Source organism: Aplidium turbinatum, chromosome 2, assembly GCF_918807975.1.
Source record: "Aplidium turbinatum chromosome 2, kaAplTurb1.1, whole genome shotgun sequence".
NCBI classification, from domain to species: Eukaryota; Metazoa; Chordata; class Ascidiacea; order Aplousobranchia; family Polyclinidae; genus Aplidium; species Aplidium turbinatum.
In genome coordinates, this window is record NC_137473.1 from 33,896,638 (window position 1) to 33,913,754 (window position 17,117).

At 36.7% G+C, this 17,117-nt stretch overlaps 1 protein-coding gene across 3 annotated transcripts in view; it reads right to left on the reverse strand.

The window, feature by feature from the left end:
- The window catches only part of LOC145765136 (prominin-1-A-like), a 46,168-nt gene extending 43,122 nt beyond the window's left edge, over positions 1-3,046 (reverse strand). For all 3 annotated transcript variants that reach the window (XM_082576896.1, XM_082576895.1, XM_082576894.1), the window contains exons 1-2: positions 2,921-3,046; positions 399-510 (exon numbers count right to left, since the gene is read on the reverse strand). In XM_082576896.1, the coding sequence (XP_082433022.1) occupies positions 399-510; positions 2,921-3,010 (202 nt within the window). In that variant the 5' untranslated portion in view covers positions 3,011-3,046. The remainder of the gene's footprint in view (positions 1-398; positions 511-2,920) is intronic.
- Positions 3,047-17,117: the final 14,071 nt, after the last annotated feature.

Below are 17,117 nucleotides of genomic sequence, written 5' to 3' on the forward strand. Positions count from 1 at the left end.
GCCGAATTGGACTCGCCGAAATGGGCCATTCCGGTGTTTTTATATATTTGTTGATTACTGGTATGCAAAGGTTTGGAACGGTTTTGAGGGCAGGAGGGGGCTGATTACAAAAATCGCATCACACTTTTCCCATCTGGTCAGGATTATCTGCTACACAATATTAATGTAATAATGTTCTGTTTGAATAAGGACCTTCTGATAATCCTCCTTTAGGTGAAACAGGCTGTTAAGGATTCAGATAGTAATAACTATATTTGATTTAATATTAATGTATATTATAATGTATATATATATATATATATAATATACTTTAACATCATCAGTAACAAATTCTGCTAATTAAATCATTGGTACTTTGTCATGCTTGCTTGACAATTCAAATATTGTAAAACACAAACCTTCTATAGTTGAAAACGAGGGCAATACAAGATTGACGAAGGTTTTGCTCAAAATAAAAAGATGCTTCAGGGATAAAGAATCAACTTCTATGTCAACCTCAGGATAATATACCTGCATAAATACAATATATATAAAAAATACGTTTTTGTATCAGACATCCAAAGGTGACACTTATTGTGTCATTTTATATGCTAATGCTCTAGATAGGCATGTAAAAAAGTGATATATATAGCTGGAGGAAACGGCTATTGCAAAATTAAAGCAATGTGAAAGCTATACAACCGGGTCCGCGTCTTTTAGGCGCAGACAGATAGTCGCCGGTCAAATAGCACACTGTGGCGTCTGGATATTTAGGTGCTATTCCTAGTGAAGTCTGCAGATTGCATCAGCTTGGCAGGTAGGGCAATGCTTTTCAGACAAAATGTTAAATTGAACAGAAAAATATGTTGTTTTGTTAATGCACATGTGGAGATGAGGTGCGAGACAACGCTCTACTACTCTTGATAATAGCACATCGCCACAGGACATTTGTTAAGTTATGCATCCTAAACACAGGTTGCAGCCAGATGGAACTTTACTTAATCTGTTACTTTTCGCAATTACTTCTACTCGAAATGGATTGGTCATGTGGCGAGTACGTATGAGACATCGCTCTACTACATGAATACATTTCTATAGGACATATGAACCCTGGCTGCAAGTTGCAAGCATAATGGTGCGACTTTGCTCGTTATTAAACCTAGTCAGGGTTTTGATGGAAAACTAAGTTATTCTTCACTCAAGCCTACAACCCGCTTGAATATAGGCTATGGTATATTTTTTATTGATGTTTAGCATAGTTATTACTTGACTCACTAAAAGCGAACTCAATCATGTTCAGAAACTTAAATATATAATATTATAATTCATTGGTAAAGCTTTCGCCAACGCAAACCTTGACTAACAACAAATATATAAATGCCAAACACGCGCATTAAAATCCAATATATTTTTCTGTTCAATACAACATTTTGAGAGAAAAGCATTGTCGGTTTAAGCAGCTTCACTCACGGTAGCCATGACATATTTTTCTGTTCAATATAACAATTTGTCTAAAAGCATTGCCTTACCTGCCAAGCTGATACAATCTGCAGATTTTACTAGGAATAGCACCTAAATGAATGGGCTCCAAAGTGCTCCACACCTAAATATCCAGACGCCACGCCCACAGTGTGCGCGCCTATTTGACCGGCGCCTAACTGTCTGCGCCTAAAAGACTTGCTCCCATACAACCAGGGTAAAATGTGTTCTTCCACACATGGCCACCTAAAGATACGGCCTGATTTGTCACATTTTGCAGAAATTTCCAGATTTTTCTAACTTTGGGCGAACGTTTAAATCAATTTTTTTAAAAATTAGATTTTTATGCTTTCTTTACTTTTTCCCCAGATGACACAATAGGTTTTAACATCTTTACATACTGAAAAACAAAGAAAATTTGATTTCGAAGATTTTAGTCAGACTGTTAATTTTTCAATAACAGTCTGATTCAGCGTTTTTCAACTTACTTTTCTCATTTGCTACTGCTTTCCCAAGGCAACAAAAAAGTTTTATGTCATTAGGAAACCGCAAAAAGTAAAATCATCTCAAAAAATGTCAGGCAAGCACTAATTAGCTGTAATCAAAATCTGCAAAATGTGACAAATCAGGCCGCATCTCCAGGTGGCCATGTTCCACATATGAAACAAGCATTCAACTGCTACAATATGTCAATGCCATCTTGTGAAAAAACAGTAGGACTTTAGAATTCATGAAATTTCCAGTTTCGAATTTTAGCTCAGAATCAACCTCTGAATAATAGTTTCAAAGTTACTAACTTTTTTGTCAACAAAATACATATTCAACATTCAAAACAACAACTTCTTAATATTTCAAGATAAAAAATGTACCGTACCGGTAGGCCTACTACAGAGGCTTAGTTGAATTAATAAAGGATACAAAACAAGCAATTCAAATAATGGTAACAAATCAAATTTGTAGCTCAAATTATTCAAACCCAAAGCGACAAATTAAAAATAATAGAAACAGTTGATATACACAAAAACAATATGTCTCTGTCTTGCTTCCAACAGCATACAGTGTTTCATCTTTGATTGCAGTAACTGCATGTTGTCATAATTGCAACAAAATAAAACATGATTATAAAAAAAGAAGTTTAAACCTTAACAATTAAACAATTTTCCAATGCCAAACTGTTACAAAATTGCAGTGATTTTAACAGCCTATTAGATTAGAATTTAGTAAAATAAGCTTAGTGAGACTATACTGCAATGATTTGTTGCTGTGGGCCAATTGAATTTATTTTGTCGTGATGAAAACAAGCTGGCCACTTGGCCACGATATCTAACTTCAGCTTCATTTTCTTTAAATAACAAAAATTTGGTGTAATTATTCTAAAAAGAAATTACTCATCAAACTATGAATCAAACATAGCCTACAGTTTAAAACAACAAAAAGAATTGTAGGTAAATTGATTTATTACCTGAGTGATGTTGGTATAAGTTATGTTTGAAGACATCACTGGTGTAAGAACAAGCATAAAATTAAAACAGATTACCACAAATTCCCACATTTCCAGATCAACATTTACAATGACAAAGAAAAAAAAATGCTTCTGAAAAAATACACACCATTAGTGAAACTGAAAGTGTTAATCAAAGTAGCCTATAGTAACTTGTAAAACTTTATTGATGTTTTGTTTTGGTGGGCACATAAATGTTGCTCTGTCTGTTTTTGGCTCACCTATGCAAGGCTATATGATATTGTCGGAATGGCCCGATTCGGGGCGTCCAATCCCTATTCGGTAATTTTTTCAATTTTTTTTTAAAATTGATTTAGCTGAAATAGCTGAAAAAAGACTTCAGCTGAAATAAGATTTAGCATTAAGGCCTCGTACATTTCATGTGCCGATGGTGATTTCCCAATTCCCATAGTATACAGGTAGTGCTGGGCCTTGAGAGTGCTTGTTGAAATTTAGACATCTTCCCGAAGGTGGGCCGAGGGTTTATCCTTTTACCACCCACTCGGTGTTTTTTTATGCGGCTGTCAACCCGCAAGCCTAGACGATGATTAGCTTCCTGAAAAATCAGTACTAACAGGGTGAACCGCGAGAAGGTTATCGTCTTTTCCCACCCCAATATGTGGGTGAACTGAATTCACCCACATATTTCTTGCAGACACAAATTAAACTGATGCTGATAGCCTACCGATTTGAGGAAACGAAAAATGGCATACACACAAACTTTTGGGATCATCATTGTGCAGCACTGCCGATGTCAAATCTCGCTGCAATTTAGGCAATGTCGCTTTCAGATCATATTGGAAACTATGGAGCAAGAGATCGAGAATCCCATTGCAGTTGCGACTAAGATTGTACAGCACGTGCTGCATCCCAATTATGATCTACAACTGCAATAGCTGAGTCTGTTACCAAAGCAAGTCTTGAAAGATTGGATGCCTGTCATCGAAAACATTTACGTGTCATAACTGGTCATACTTGGCCAAACAGTCTTATCTCAAACAAAAACCTCTGCAAAATATGCAACAGTGAACCATTATCTTGCAAGATCTCCACCATGAGATGGAACATGTTTGGACATCTTCTGAGACTTCACCAGGACTCACCTCCCCAGAAAGCCCTTGAATTTGCGATAATTGGCAGCAAAAAGTACCAAGGCCGAACCGGACATCACTGTACCAACTTATTACAACTGCTGAGATCTGACAGCAGAAAAGCTGGCCTGGGATCTCTGCTCAGCAAATCACATCTCCATCGATTGCAAAACATCGCAAAGGACAAAAAAGAATGGAGATCCTATCAACCTTGTTCAAAGACTGATCGAAGCGAGCGGCTGTCAAACGATTTGGCTACACTGGCGGCGGAGACAGTTACAATAATAATAATAGGCGCATCGAGTTGCGTGGTAAAATTATGCTAAATACCTTTCTCAGTATAACCTTTCTCATTTATACCTATGCTATGCGACATACCCTAGCCAACCTCAATCAAATATTTTTATTCCCACTAATACAGTGCCTATATTTTAATTCTTATCTCACAAACTCAGCGTTCTGCCATTGATTTAATGATAGTGTTCACAAAGAAAACAAAAAAAATTATCTGAAACTATCAGTAAATTACGGTAATTATGTTAATGTTCTAAAACAAACATGACTATTTTGGCAAGCTTGATTACAGGGTTGCCAGACTAAAATTTGAAAAAAAGGCCAAACTCATCAAAAAAAAGAGGCCAAATAGGTAGAAAAAAGGCCAAAACTAAGCCAAACTCAAACAAGATAAAATAAGCATTGTAAGTCGTGACTCAATGTGCCAGAATCCGAGCTTGGATTTGTTCTTGTTGAATATCAGCATTTAAAAGCAGAGATGCCAAACTACGAAAATGTCAAAGCCAAAATAATACAAAAGGTTTGGTTTTTGGTTTTGAATCTTTATCCTCGGACTGACAAAGCTTTGATAGGTTATTCCTGGTAATTTCGCATACCTGTAGAGGTTTTTGACGCAGGGTTGGTTACTGAGATTGACAGAGGTGAATTTCCGATTGTTGAAGTGTTGTTGCGGGGAATTATTCCATCTATTAAGTACCGCTGAATGGAGAGCAGTCCTTAGAATGCGTTGCTCAAGCGCACACCCTAAGAGTCGAATCGGCGCCGCTTGATCTTGAAGCTTCTTCGTTCATGAAGTCACGCGCTAACCAACTGAGCTATCGGGGCGAACTTAAAAAAAGCCAAACAAGGAAAATATTAGATAAAAAAGGCCAAATGGATATGTAGCGGACGCTGCTTTCAGCATATCCACCCATACACAGCCATCAGTGGGATGGCAACATTCCTGGGCGAAGTCGGCAAGGAATGATAGGACACGAGGTCGACTACGCTGCTGTATTGTTGCTAATTCAAACTCAGAAGATCGATGCTTGCTCACAACGTAATTGTTTATAGGTTTTAATCTTCGATCCAGCAACACAGAAAGTAAAGGAAAACACCAGAATCATTAAAGCTCCACCACCAGCAACTGGATACGAAATGTTGTCGCTGCTACATTATTAACAATAAACTGATCCAAACGTCATCCTGGCAGTGCCAAAAAATATAGAAACCGTAGCAACAACGAAACTGATATATTGCTTTAGAATTACCAAGACTGGTTTCTTGATACTGGTTTTAAGTTCTGATTTTAGATATTGCATTCAACTGATTTTCATATTGAAAGAAACGACTTTTTATATTGAACAAAAACTCAACAAACTGATTCCATATTAAACCAACTCTGATTTTTCATATCGCAAAACTGAACAAACTCTGATAACTCTGATAGCTCTGATTTAGAATCATGAGCTAAACTTCTTTAAGAAGGTTCTAGTGTGGGATTGCGAGTTTTACATACGATCACACAACGCAACACGACTGCAAATCTACATAACGATGAACCAAGGTAGGAATTCGGCATAGTGCAGTTGATTACTGAAGTTGCATTCCCGATTACTGGATTGAATTCCCGAGACGTGCAGTTATGCGGCTCTGGACAAATCTAGTGACGTGTGACGTCAGAGACGACAGAGCTCTCTAGCGCTACAGATATTTACCTGTTTCTATTAAAGTAATGTCTATAAAATTCATATTTCTTGATATTTTATGACTTAATTGTAGCGGATTTTGATAAATTGTAGCAAAAATATTTTTGAAAGTAACCCGAAAAATAACAAGTATAAAAGATCTGTTGCGGATGAGTTTAAATCCTCTACAATGGTGAGATCTGGCACCACTGGCTGGCTAAGAGGTGAGCGCAGTCTGACCCATAGAAATAGAATAGAATAGTCATCAGGATCATCTTGAACTCTTTTTCTGTGCCATGCGGTCTTCCTTGGGGAGTAACAACAATCCCACCGCTCGGGAATTCTCAACATCATACAGAAAAATGCTTGTGAGGCACGAAATCCAGGGCATAGGAGGAAATTGTTCAGCTCAAGACAGAACTAGCATTCTACACGTTTCGAGTTCTGCAAGTTCAAATGTTCCCTATCAAGATGAAGACATACTCTTGGTGAGGAAATATGACCTGTCACCACGGAGTCCAGCAAGGATTGATCATGACTACTCTGACATGCCCAATGTAACTGCTCTCTCAACATACAAATGCGCCGCAATTGGATACATCTCTGGGTATGTTGTAAAGATGACCAGGAAGTATGTGTCTTGTGAGGAATGTCTCACTGCCTTGACCACTGGAGAGGTTATCGATGGCAGTTTCCTAGAAAAGAAGAACAGAGGTAGTTTAGTCAGACCTACTCCAGATGTGGTGAAAGTGTGTGAAACTGCAGAGAAATGCTTCCAACGATTGCTGAACATAACAGGAGGCGATCTTCCACAGGCACCCGGACTCACACATGCGATTTCCTCCGCTGTTTTGGGAGAGATTGGTAATAAGTCTATCTTTGATTGTCTTTCTGACCATATGTTTGACTGTGAACCTGTAATATCTGTGCATATATATCTTTTATTAGCACGAAGCCGTTCTCACAGTCATTCACTTACATCAGACAAACTGGTGGTCAGGTGACCTCAAGTTCAATGAATACACGTGGAAGGCATTCAACCGTAATAAAATAATAAAGCAGTGTTGCAGGGGTCGGCTACATATAGAACATCTTCCCCAACAAAAAAATGAAGCAAATAATAGTAATTGTAAAGAAAAGATAATGTACAATACAAAGAGAAAAAAATATAACTTATTAGAAATGTAGCCTACTGGATTGTTGGCTCCACTACTATCTTGCCCTGCAGTTGAGCAAGTATTAATAAACTTTGGCCTTCACCCAAGTTCACGTTGTTTCAATTAATCTGTTCGGAGATTTTACACTTCGATTTGAACGTCGAGGTAAAACCACGTTACTGGGTTGATCAGACGAAATAAAAGGCGGCGATAAAGGTAACACATTGGGTAAATCATCATCATAATTGTAGTCTTTTCGGATATGACAACGATTTCTCCTGCAAATTACGTCGTTGTTCAATTTAACTTCATAGGACCTTGGGGCAACCATTTTTAAAACAACACCTTTTTGAGACCAGGTACGATCGTTAAAATCGAATACTCGAACTCGATCATCTTTTTGTAGATTGGGTAGAGACTTTGTGTGTTGATCATAATACAATTTTTGCTTCTGCTTTTCCAATGCAAAAGGACGATTTACAACACTAAATTGAAGCAATGCATCAGACATGGGCAATAGGGTGGCTCATTTTCCTTGATGTTCTTTAAAATTTTTGTCAGTTTGGAATAATGTTCCATTTTGCTCACTGATATTTGTAAACCAAAAATTTTTGTTGGGTTTTGACCTTTGACCCTGGTTCACCCAAGGAGAAATTCTGAATTTTTCTGAAAATTTAGTAAATTTCGAAGTGGTTTAGCAGTATCTGAAGAGAGGATTTCTCAAAATTTGACAACGTGATTTTGACGTCACTTCCTCTGTTAACTTCCACGTGGAACATCTTCACCCTACTCCAAGTCTGAGAGTCACTAATAGTGCATGCTTTTAGTGTCATTTTAGTTGATTTTACAGTCTTTTCGCAGTCAGTGAATCTACAACATAGACAAACAAAAAAATTTTGGCACAAAAGATGAGAGTGATTTTAGAGTATTTCAGGGCCCCTGATTCCGAAAATGCACTTATTTTTTTCGAATTGGCTCTAGTTTTCGAGATATTCGACAATGAAAGTATTTTGAAATCGTTTCTCAAAAGCCTTCAATTAGCAAATTACTTATTTTCAGCCCTGTTTACCATTATGATGTCATAATCGCACTTGTCTAGTTCAATTGGTTCATATTGCACGAAAGTTCAAAACGCAAGCAAAGGTTGAAATGAACTGTGTTTAACGTAAGGGAGACATAAATACTCAATGAAAAAACAGTTGTGAATCAGTAGGCCTACATCACAAGAAAAATATCCCGAAAGTCATGTGTTTATGAATGCAGCTTTATATTGAAAAGGTAGGCCTACTGAAATGGATACTTGTACAAATGAAGTTTTATGCTAAGCCTTTGCTAAGGCCAAGTCTTTGCTGCAAGAAGTTTTGTTTCTGGTCTATAGGCTAAATAAATGGCATATAGGCTAATAAAATATGCCTTTGACAAGTAGGATGATGTACAAACAACCCAGATATATTTTGCTGCATGAGGCAACGCAGAGGACCAACACATTCTGCGATAGATACAGCGCTATATAAAAACAAGCATTATTATTATTACTTTGACATGAAGCTGGGTGATCAAGATAAGTCCTGGGTTCCTCCTAAAGTATGCAAACATTGCACTCAAACCCGTTTCTGGGCTCAAGGCTAAGAAGTTCAGAGTGCCATGGCATAAAGAGAGCCGTGGAATCACCATGAAAATTGATACTTCTGCACGGTGAGCATGTTCGAAGGAAGTTGGAACATCATGTTTACATGGAGTGTGCAAGGCAGTCATTGGATGGATGTTGCTATTTCTGTTTTTTGTTTCCCCTCTCTAGTTTCAAGTGGTGATTTGCTTGAAACAATAGGAAAACGGGCGTGACTGAGAGTAGCCTCAATACCTTCAGTAATGTTTTAGAGCAAGGTCAAGTTTTTTTCTCAAAACCATTTCTACCACCTACTGTAGTAGTTAAAGATTTAGTTATCAAAAGTGGTAGCTGCAATCTTGGCTCCTCATCTCGATGAACATGGCATTCTTGACTCCAAGGCCAAGATTACGTTCTTCCGCAGCAAGGATAACATTCTAAGCAGCTACTTTACTGAAGAACATAACTTTGTATTCTGTAATTATATAAATGGCCTTCGTACCTTGATGGGTGTTGCTCAGTAGGCCAATCATAATAAAGAGTTGCGTTTGTTCATCGATAGCTTTGTTTTGCTTATTTGTCTAGTTTGTTAAGCAAAACAATGTATGCATTTTGTTTGTACTCAGTAGCTTACTTAGTAAGTCTGAGACTGTTGAAATCAACAAATATATTAATGCAAAACGCAAGTTATATATTCTACATCTTGTATCCTCAGGCTTACTTCACATCATATTTTGATTGGTACTAGGCCAGTAAACGTTAAATAGCTGTTTGTTTGGGTTGTAATCAACGTGATTGGTTCCAAATAGCGTTTAAACAACTCAGAAATGTGCCTGAGATTACTTCCAGTTTTGTCTATGTAGTAAACGACACGACGTTAAATCTATAGGGGCTCAAAATAGCGAAAAAAATATTTTTGCTGTAACTCAAAAACTAAAGCCAATTCGAGAAAACTTAGTGCAATTTCAGAATCAGGGGCCTCGAAATACCTTAAAATGACTCTCACATGTCTTTATATAAAAAAAAGTTTTGTTGGCCTATGAAAATCGATAAACATCGTCAAATGATTCAAGAAACTGAAAGCAGTAGATATTTACTACGTGAAGGGTGCACAAAGAAAATCATGTCTGAAATGTCGTAGAATTTGACATTTTGAGAGTAATACATGTGTCAGTGTTCATGGAGTTGCTAATTAAACCACTTTGCTTGCTACAAGTTTGTGTTACTGCCTCTTATTGTGTCCATTAAGATGAGTGCATTAGAAGATAGAGGGTGAGCAGTTTCAGGGATAAGCGAAAATTTGATATTTTGAAAAAATTCAAACCAGGTGAACCAGGGTCAAACGTTAATATTTTTGTGTGAAATTTGGTGTAGGAGATATATTTACTAAAAGGAACAATATTCCAAACTGACGAAAAGTTTAAAAGAAAAAAATTTTTTTTTCGAGATTTTGCGCCAGCCTAATGGGCAAGTTACTACGCAAGCGCCGAGCCATAAGCAACTGTGAAGGAGATGAGCCACATTTTAATGGCGTAGATCGATAGATGAGCAGTGCTAACATTACATCTTGACCAGACAACAGACACTTTTTCAATAAATTTTTAACAGTTTGAACTGTTTGCTCGGCTAAGCCGTTCGATCGGGCGTACCTTTCTGCTTGCATGAACAACTGGAGGGACTGTCGAGTCGATTTTTATGGAATGTAAACCTGCAACGCAACCCAAACCATGAAAAACGTCATCATAGCCTACTCCGCTATCAACTGAGTATAGTCGCAGGAGTTTACCGAAGCAACTTTACGAATAAGCTTTAAATCCTCACAGCACTTCAATCCAATCAGAGAAGAGGAGTTGGAAACTGTCACAATTACAAATTCTATATTTAAAGCAAGCTTATTATAAGCAATTGATAGGTTGCACTTTCCCAACACTGGAATCTTATGTTGTCCATAGCTAGATAGCATTATGTCAGTCTTGGTAATAAGTTTCGACGTTCGTGTTGCCGCCCGCAATATCTACAGTTTATTACGAATTTTTCTTTGTTAAGAACTCCATATCTTTGGTTGGTTGTCTTCACTTCAGCTACAGCATTACTGCATTCCGCTTTGTTGGCAATAACTTGCCCGTAACGTTTAGCAGCTTCTCTTGCCCTGGCAACTTCGAGAGCTTTTTCCAGACTGAGATTTTCTACTTGCAGTAGTTGCTCTCTAAGTTGCTGATTTGAACAGCCGCAGACCAGTCTATCACATATTAAAGAATCAGTGATTTTGCCGAAATCACAACTCTTTGCACGCAGCTTGAGTTCTGTGACAAACTGGTCTATTGTTTGCCCTTGCTGTTGTTCATACGAATGAAACTTGTAGCGTTCAATGGTAATATTTTTTCTTGGACAGCAATATTTTTGAAATGCAGCAACAACAATTTCATATTTTTGTTCCTCACCGTCATCAAAGCGAAACGAGTTATAAATTTCTGTGGCATCCTCGCCCAGCGAATATAACAACAGCGAAGTCTTTACCTTGTCAGGCTTTGAATCGTAATTGATGGCGGTTACGTAAAGGCGAAATCTTTGAATGAACCTATCCCAATTCTTGCTGATATTATCAGACCACTGCATTTGAGCAGGAACTGGCACTGTTCGATCCATGCTGTAAGCTACGTAGGCTATACAGTACTTTAATTCACTTCTGACACCATGTAATATCTGTGCATATATATCTTTTATTTGCACGAAGCCGTTCTCACAGTCATTCACTTACATCAGACAAACTGGTGATCAGGTGACCTCAAGTTCAATGAATACACGTGGAAGGCATTCAACCGTAATAAAATAATAAAGCAGTGTTGCAGGGGTCGGCTACATATAGAACAGAACCAAACAAAAATCATGTGTTCATCCTCATTAAGCGTGTAACCTCTTCTTACGTGAAGATACGTATGCACCATCTTGCCCGTAGGATGAATGAGAAGCTGAGCGGACCACTTGTTCGAAAACAGTTGTCAAAACTAGTCCTCTTTAAGCACCAGTAAAATAGGAGAGTGGTTTATTTTTATTGTTCAATTTTCTCTGGAAAGCTTATGCTACTTAAATCACATGTAAAATGCCAACTCTGATCCTTGGCAATAAATGGAATCATATTTAAACAATATAAGTATCTAATAATGCTATGCGTTTGCAGATATGCTGTCTAAAGTATATTTCTGTAATAAAGGGGTACGGTATTTTAGGACATTTCTCTTAACCCAGTTTCCAGAATAGTTCATCCTGAATGGAAAATATTGTTTTAAATTGTGCTTATTCCATACAGCGTTTGCACATACAGTACATGCACAGTGTAAAATATCGGATTTAGGCTACTTGGTAAAAGTCTATCTCTGACGTTGGAATTGGAGAGTGTAATTATTTAGTTGTGTTATTCCAGCATAAGCCCACAGTTGTGAGTAATTACTGTAGCCTACTTGGTTCATTACTAAATGTTCATATACCAGTATGTAAACAATGCATCTCTAAGAAATTATACATCATTGATTTTGTATCAAATATAGTTATTACTATCTGAAGCCTTTACAAATTGTTTCACCTAACGGATCATCAGAAGGTCTTATTCAAATAGAATGAAAAGAATGAAAATTGAATGAAAATTGTAAAGGCTTCAGATAGTAATAACTATATTTGATTTAATTTGCTCTGCTTTGCTTTTTTGCTTAGCATTGAGCACTTTTTTGTAGTATTGATAGTTTTCATTGTTTCATTGATTTTGTATGTGATATGAAAAACCGTGTATAGTTTCTTCATCGTTGTGAAGATAATGCATGATTAAAAGATAAAAACAGACTTTACATTGATTGATTTGAATCTTTATCCTCAGACTGAGAAAGCCTATTGGAAAGCTTCATCCTGGCCGTTTCGCATACTTGTAGTTGTAGAGGCGTTGAACCACTGACGCAGGCCCGGTCACCGAGATTGACAAGAGTGAAGGTTCCGCTTGTTGTTGAAGGAATATTGTTTTCTTCAACAAGTGATTGTCTTTGAAGAATTTGCTGCTTGTCAGAATCCACCAAGCAGAGGAAATTATCGCTAAGCGCCTTTCCCAAGGACGCAACAACATGACCTGGTTGAGAGTTGAACCCGCGACCTATCGATCACGGGTCGCCATAAAAACGACGCTCTGAACCACTTGTCACACTCTATGCTATCACAAAAGTTATTTTTAAAGGTTTTAGCCACAACTTTGGTCAGTTTTAAATGAAAAGTTTACCATTCATTAGCACGTACCGTAGTTGAATAGGCTTTCACAATTGGTTGTGCTAACAAAAATGGCGGCGGGCGCACTCGAGCGGTGCCATCGCGGTGTGTGGAGCGTGAATGGGAATGACGCTTCTATTCTATTTTATTTCTATGGTCTGAGCAGAGTCACTATATACATAGTCTGGAAAGTCAATGGCAAATCTGCCTGAGGTTGTTGTTTACAGCGCCACCTAGGAGAGCTATGGTTAAATCACAGAATCTGCTTGGAAGGTATGCAAATACAGGCATATTGTACAGGTGTCTACTATCAACGGTGAAACTGTGCATGATATTGTGGTTGCAGACTTGTTTTAAACTATTGCAGAATGTTTAGGATGTTAGTTACAGTTATTATCTAGAAAAATTCGTTTGGTCTACTTTTCTGAGGCTTAGGTTAGCATGGCTACAAGTAGTTAAAAGATGATGTGACTTCAAATTACTAAGGAATTGATTAGTTTATAGTTTGAAGTAGTGGTCTTTAAAGTTCATAAGTTTCAATGTACCAAGTATATACATCAGCTTACTAATTGAAGGGATTAATTACTAAATATTTGTGGAAGCTTTAAGCTAAAGTAGGCTTGAAATTAGTAAGCTTACCGTAATTGGCAGATGCTACTTAGCCAGCATCATTTCCAAAAATATTGATTGATCGATTAATTCAGTTGACAGTTATTTTAAAAAGGTCTATAAAGTTGTTTTATTTAGTGATACAACAAAACGGTGATAGGTTTCAATCTGTGATACTCAAAATAGCCACTCCCAAAAATAATTTATAAACAAAGAGCATTAGCAAGACAAATTTGAGTACCGGTAAGTATGTAGGTTCAGTAATTTAAAGCAACAATGTTACAAATATTAAAGGTCTTGAGATTTAACTTAAAACTAGTTAGGCTGAAGGAAGATACAGCAGAATCAGATACTTACCGTAACTTGTTCCATATTTGGGGAACCTGGTTTGCGACATAGCATCTTAAATTAATTGGTTATGTACAGACTGGAAATTTGATTGAATGGACCAGTTAAGGCAGTTATGCTGACAAAGGTTATGTTTTGTTTATTTCCTTTGTGTTGTAATTTCCTATTTTTTATTAGCATGCCGTTTTTTTGTAGGTCATCAGTCTACTTTGAGACTACTAGCAAACACTGGTTTAATGCAGTAACCGGTTAACCACTACTTTGCTTTGTATCATCTTCTTTTTGCCCTTTTTCACATCACAGAAAACATAGCTTATGACTGCTTGAGGTTTCAGTGGCATGGCTGAAGTTTTTCTTGTTGAAGTGGCTACCGTTACTAATTGCTTGTGATCTGCTTGACATATGTTACAAAATAGGCTACCTATAGGCTATCATAACGTGTCAAAATCAACAACTTGGCATTAGGTTGCATCCCAATTTCTTAACTAATTCACATATTTAAAATGAACTGCCAAGTTGTTGATTTTGACAATTTGAATATTTCGGATATGTTACATTTTAGCATGTTACTTGTGGGCCTGTCATTCCTGATTTTGAAAACAATTTATATGCTTAATACAAATAGAGAATGTTCATAAATACAGTATATAATATATATATATATATTTCTTACAATGCAGCAATAAGTGTACAAAAAGGTTTACAATTATACAATTCTTAAAAGTCATTAAAATGTTGTCACAATGCTTGGAAGCTCTTCAAGACATGAGTGAAGAACATCTTATATTTTTCGATGAGGTATGTTGAGCTTGACTTGTTTACATGCAAAATACTATTCAATCAAATATAGTTATTACTATCTAAACCTAAAGCTTACTGGTTAACAATTCTCCGCAACAGCATTATCTGTTAACCGGGTTATTATATTGTGATTATTCTTGTATTTTTTTTTGTCTTTTTGCATGTATGGTAATTAATATGGACTTATTGGTGTGGTGCAAATAAATAGTAATAATAATATTATCAATATGAAATTTGGAAATCTAACCAATGAAATACTTAACTGCTTCAGGGCCTTCAGGTCGAAAAAGTTAGCTTTCAAAACTCAAAAAGCATAATATGCAATATACACGATTATGCTGGTGCTACTTTAGAAGTGCATTAATTCAATAATTCCGAGCTATATTTACATTTTGAGGTACCAGTAATGAACGTTCTTCTTTGGATGCCATTTTTTTGCATACTATATATAGCAATTGAACGTGACTTATTTTACATTACTGATATGCTAAAGAACAATGGCATCACATGGTCACCTTAGTTCGGAGAGATTAATGGCACTTGATGAAGATGGTGCATTACTGAATTTATTTGTATTTTACAGTTGAATGAAGATTTGGATGGTGGAAATTCGCCTATGAAAGGGGAATTTTCTTCGAAAAGTTGTGGATTACACTGACATATTGCTCAATGAAATCAACAACCTTAATCTGCCTAATGCATATCATGAGTATTGTTAAGAAAGCTTATTGCCGGACTTGGACTGTGGAAGGTATACAGCAATCCATTAACTGGAACCTCTACGATGGCGCTTTTGAAGAAATTTTCTAGACCCTTGCTATGTTGACATGTATTGTTTTCACTGTGATGGTCAGAAATAAAAAAAAAACTAAACTTATAAAAAAAAGTGCTGTAGGCCTATGCGTATGAGGAGTCATATTTTTACTTACCACTACAAGACTTCTTACATGGTAAAAACAAAACAGCTAAACAATCGCATAAGCCGAACAGTGCACTTCGTAGGCCTAGCACTCCGAAAAGTATAAACAATTCTAAAAGCAAACATTGAAGGGGGATTCCTGTTGTATTTTGTTATCCGTTTTTGATTTGTACAATAAACATCGTAGCATGCTTTTCAAGCTGATTTCACAGCACATTCCTTTAATAAAGAATAAAATAGGCTTTCTATTAATACCGTAACTTAAATACTGTAAAAAGTACACAGAAGGGTGCCAATGCGGCAATGATGTAGTTGCAGTGAAAGTACAGTAAACCACTTTTATAATCCCCATTCATTCGAATAAACTAAAAAGTATAAGAAACCATGCGGATTAAAATTCTCGTTTATATACCCATACTGTATGTTATATGTGAGGTTTACTGTACCGGAATATACAGCATGCATTGTAGATACGGAGTTCCTTCAATGTAGGTACAGATTCTCAAAATGCCAATTTCAATCACTGTTTTATGCAGTCTTGAGTAAAGCGCAGTATGCCGGAGTAGTTAGTCTAATGTTCACTCTCAACATTAGATCCCTTTACTGCAGAGTGCTTTACAATATCTAAACTTTTGGCGGTACTGCTAAACATTCGAACTGTAGACGCGGTATCACATGCAACTCTTTGATGCTGTCGACCGAAGTAGTGTTCAAGAGGATCCTGCTTTATTCTTGCAAGTATGGTACCGTACATAATCTGCGCCAGTAGCAGACGTTTCTCGAATTATTGCTGGTAAGGACGATACGAGAAGAGCATCTGAAGCTTTACTTAGTAGCATATTCTCTCTATTGACATCCCCAACTAAATCTGAAAATCAATGACCTATCATAAATAACCTTTAGCAATGTATGTTACAATTAGCACACGTGTTCATCACTAATCAACTATACACACTACACAGGGATGCTAGATTAGTGAATCTTCTCAATATACGAGTAAAGTAGCAGTGAGCACCATATGCTTATTGCTTAAATTAAAAAAAAAACATAATATATATGTGATTCACTAGGCATGAGCTCTTAATTTTTACTAATGTCAACCATCATGACATACAGCATAAAATTAGACTATTTTATTGTGTTGATCTTGCCTGATGAAACTGTTTTTCCCACTGTGCTGTTGAAACAGAAAACCTTTTCCTTTCATCACTTGGAACTTTGTACAAGTAACAAAATCCCATAGTTGTAGTGTTGTTACATTGTGGTAAACAGCAGTTTATTCCACCCCATTTACGCGTAACTTGGGACATTATCAAACTAAATAATCATAACTAAGATAATTCACAACCCTACATAGAGTACAGCATTTGATTATGAACTGTAATGCTAATAACAACAAAAGATAATTGCTAACAAAGGTA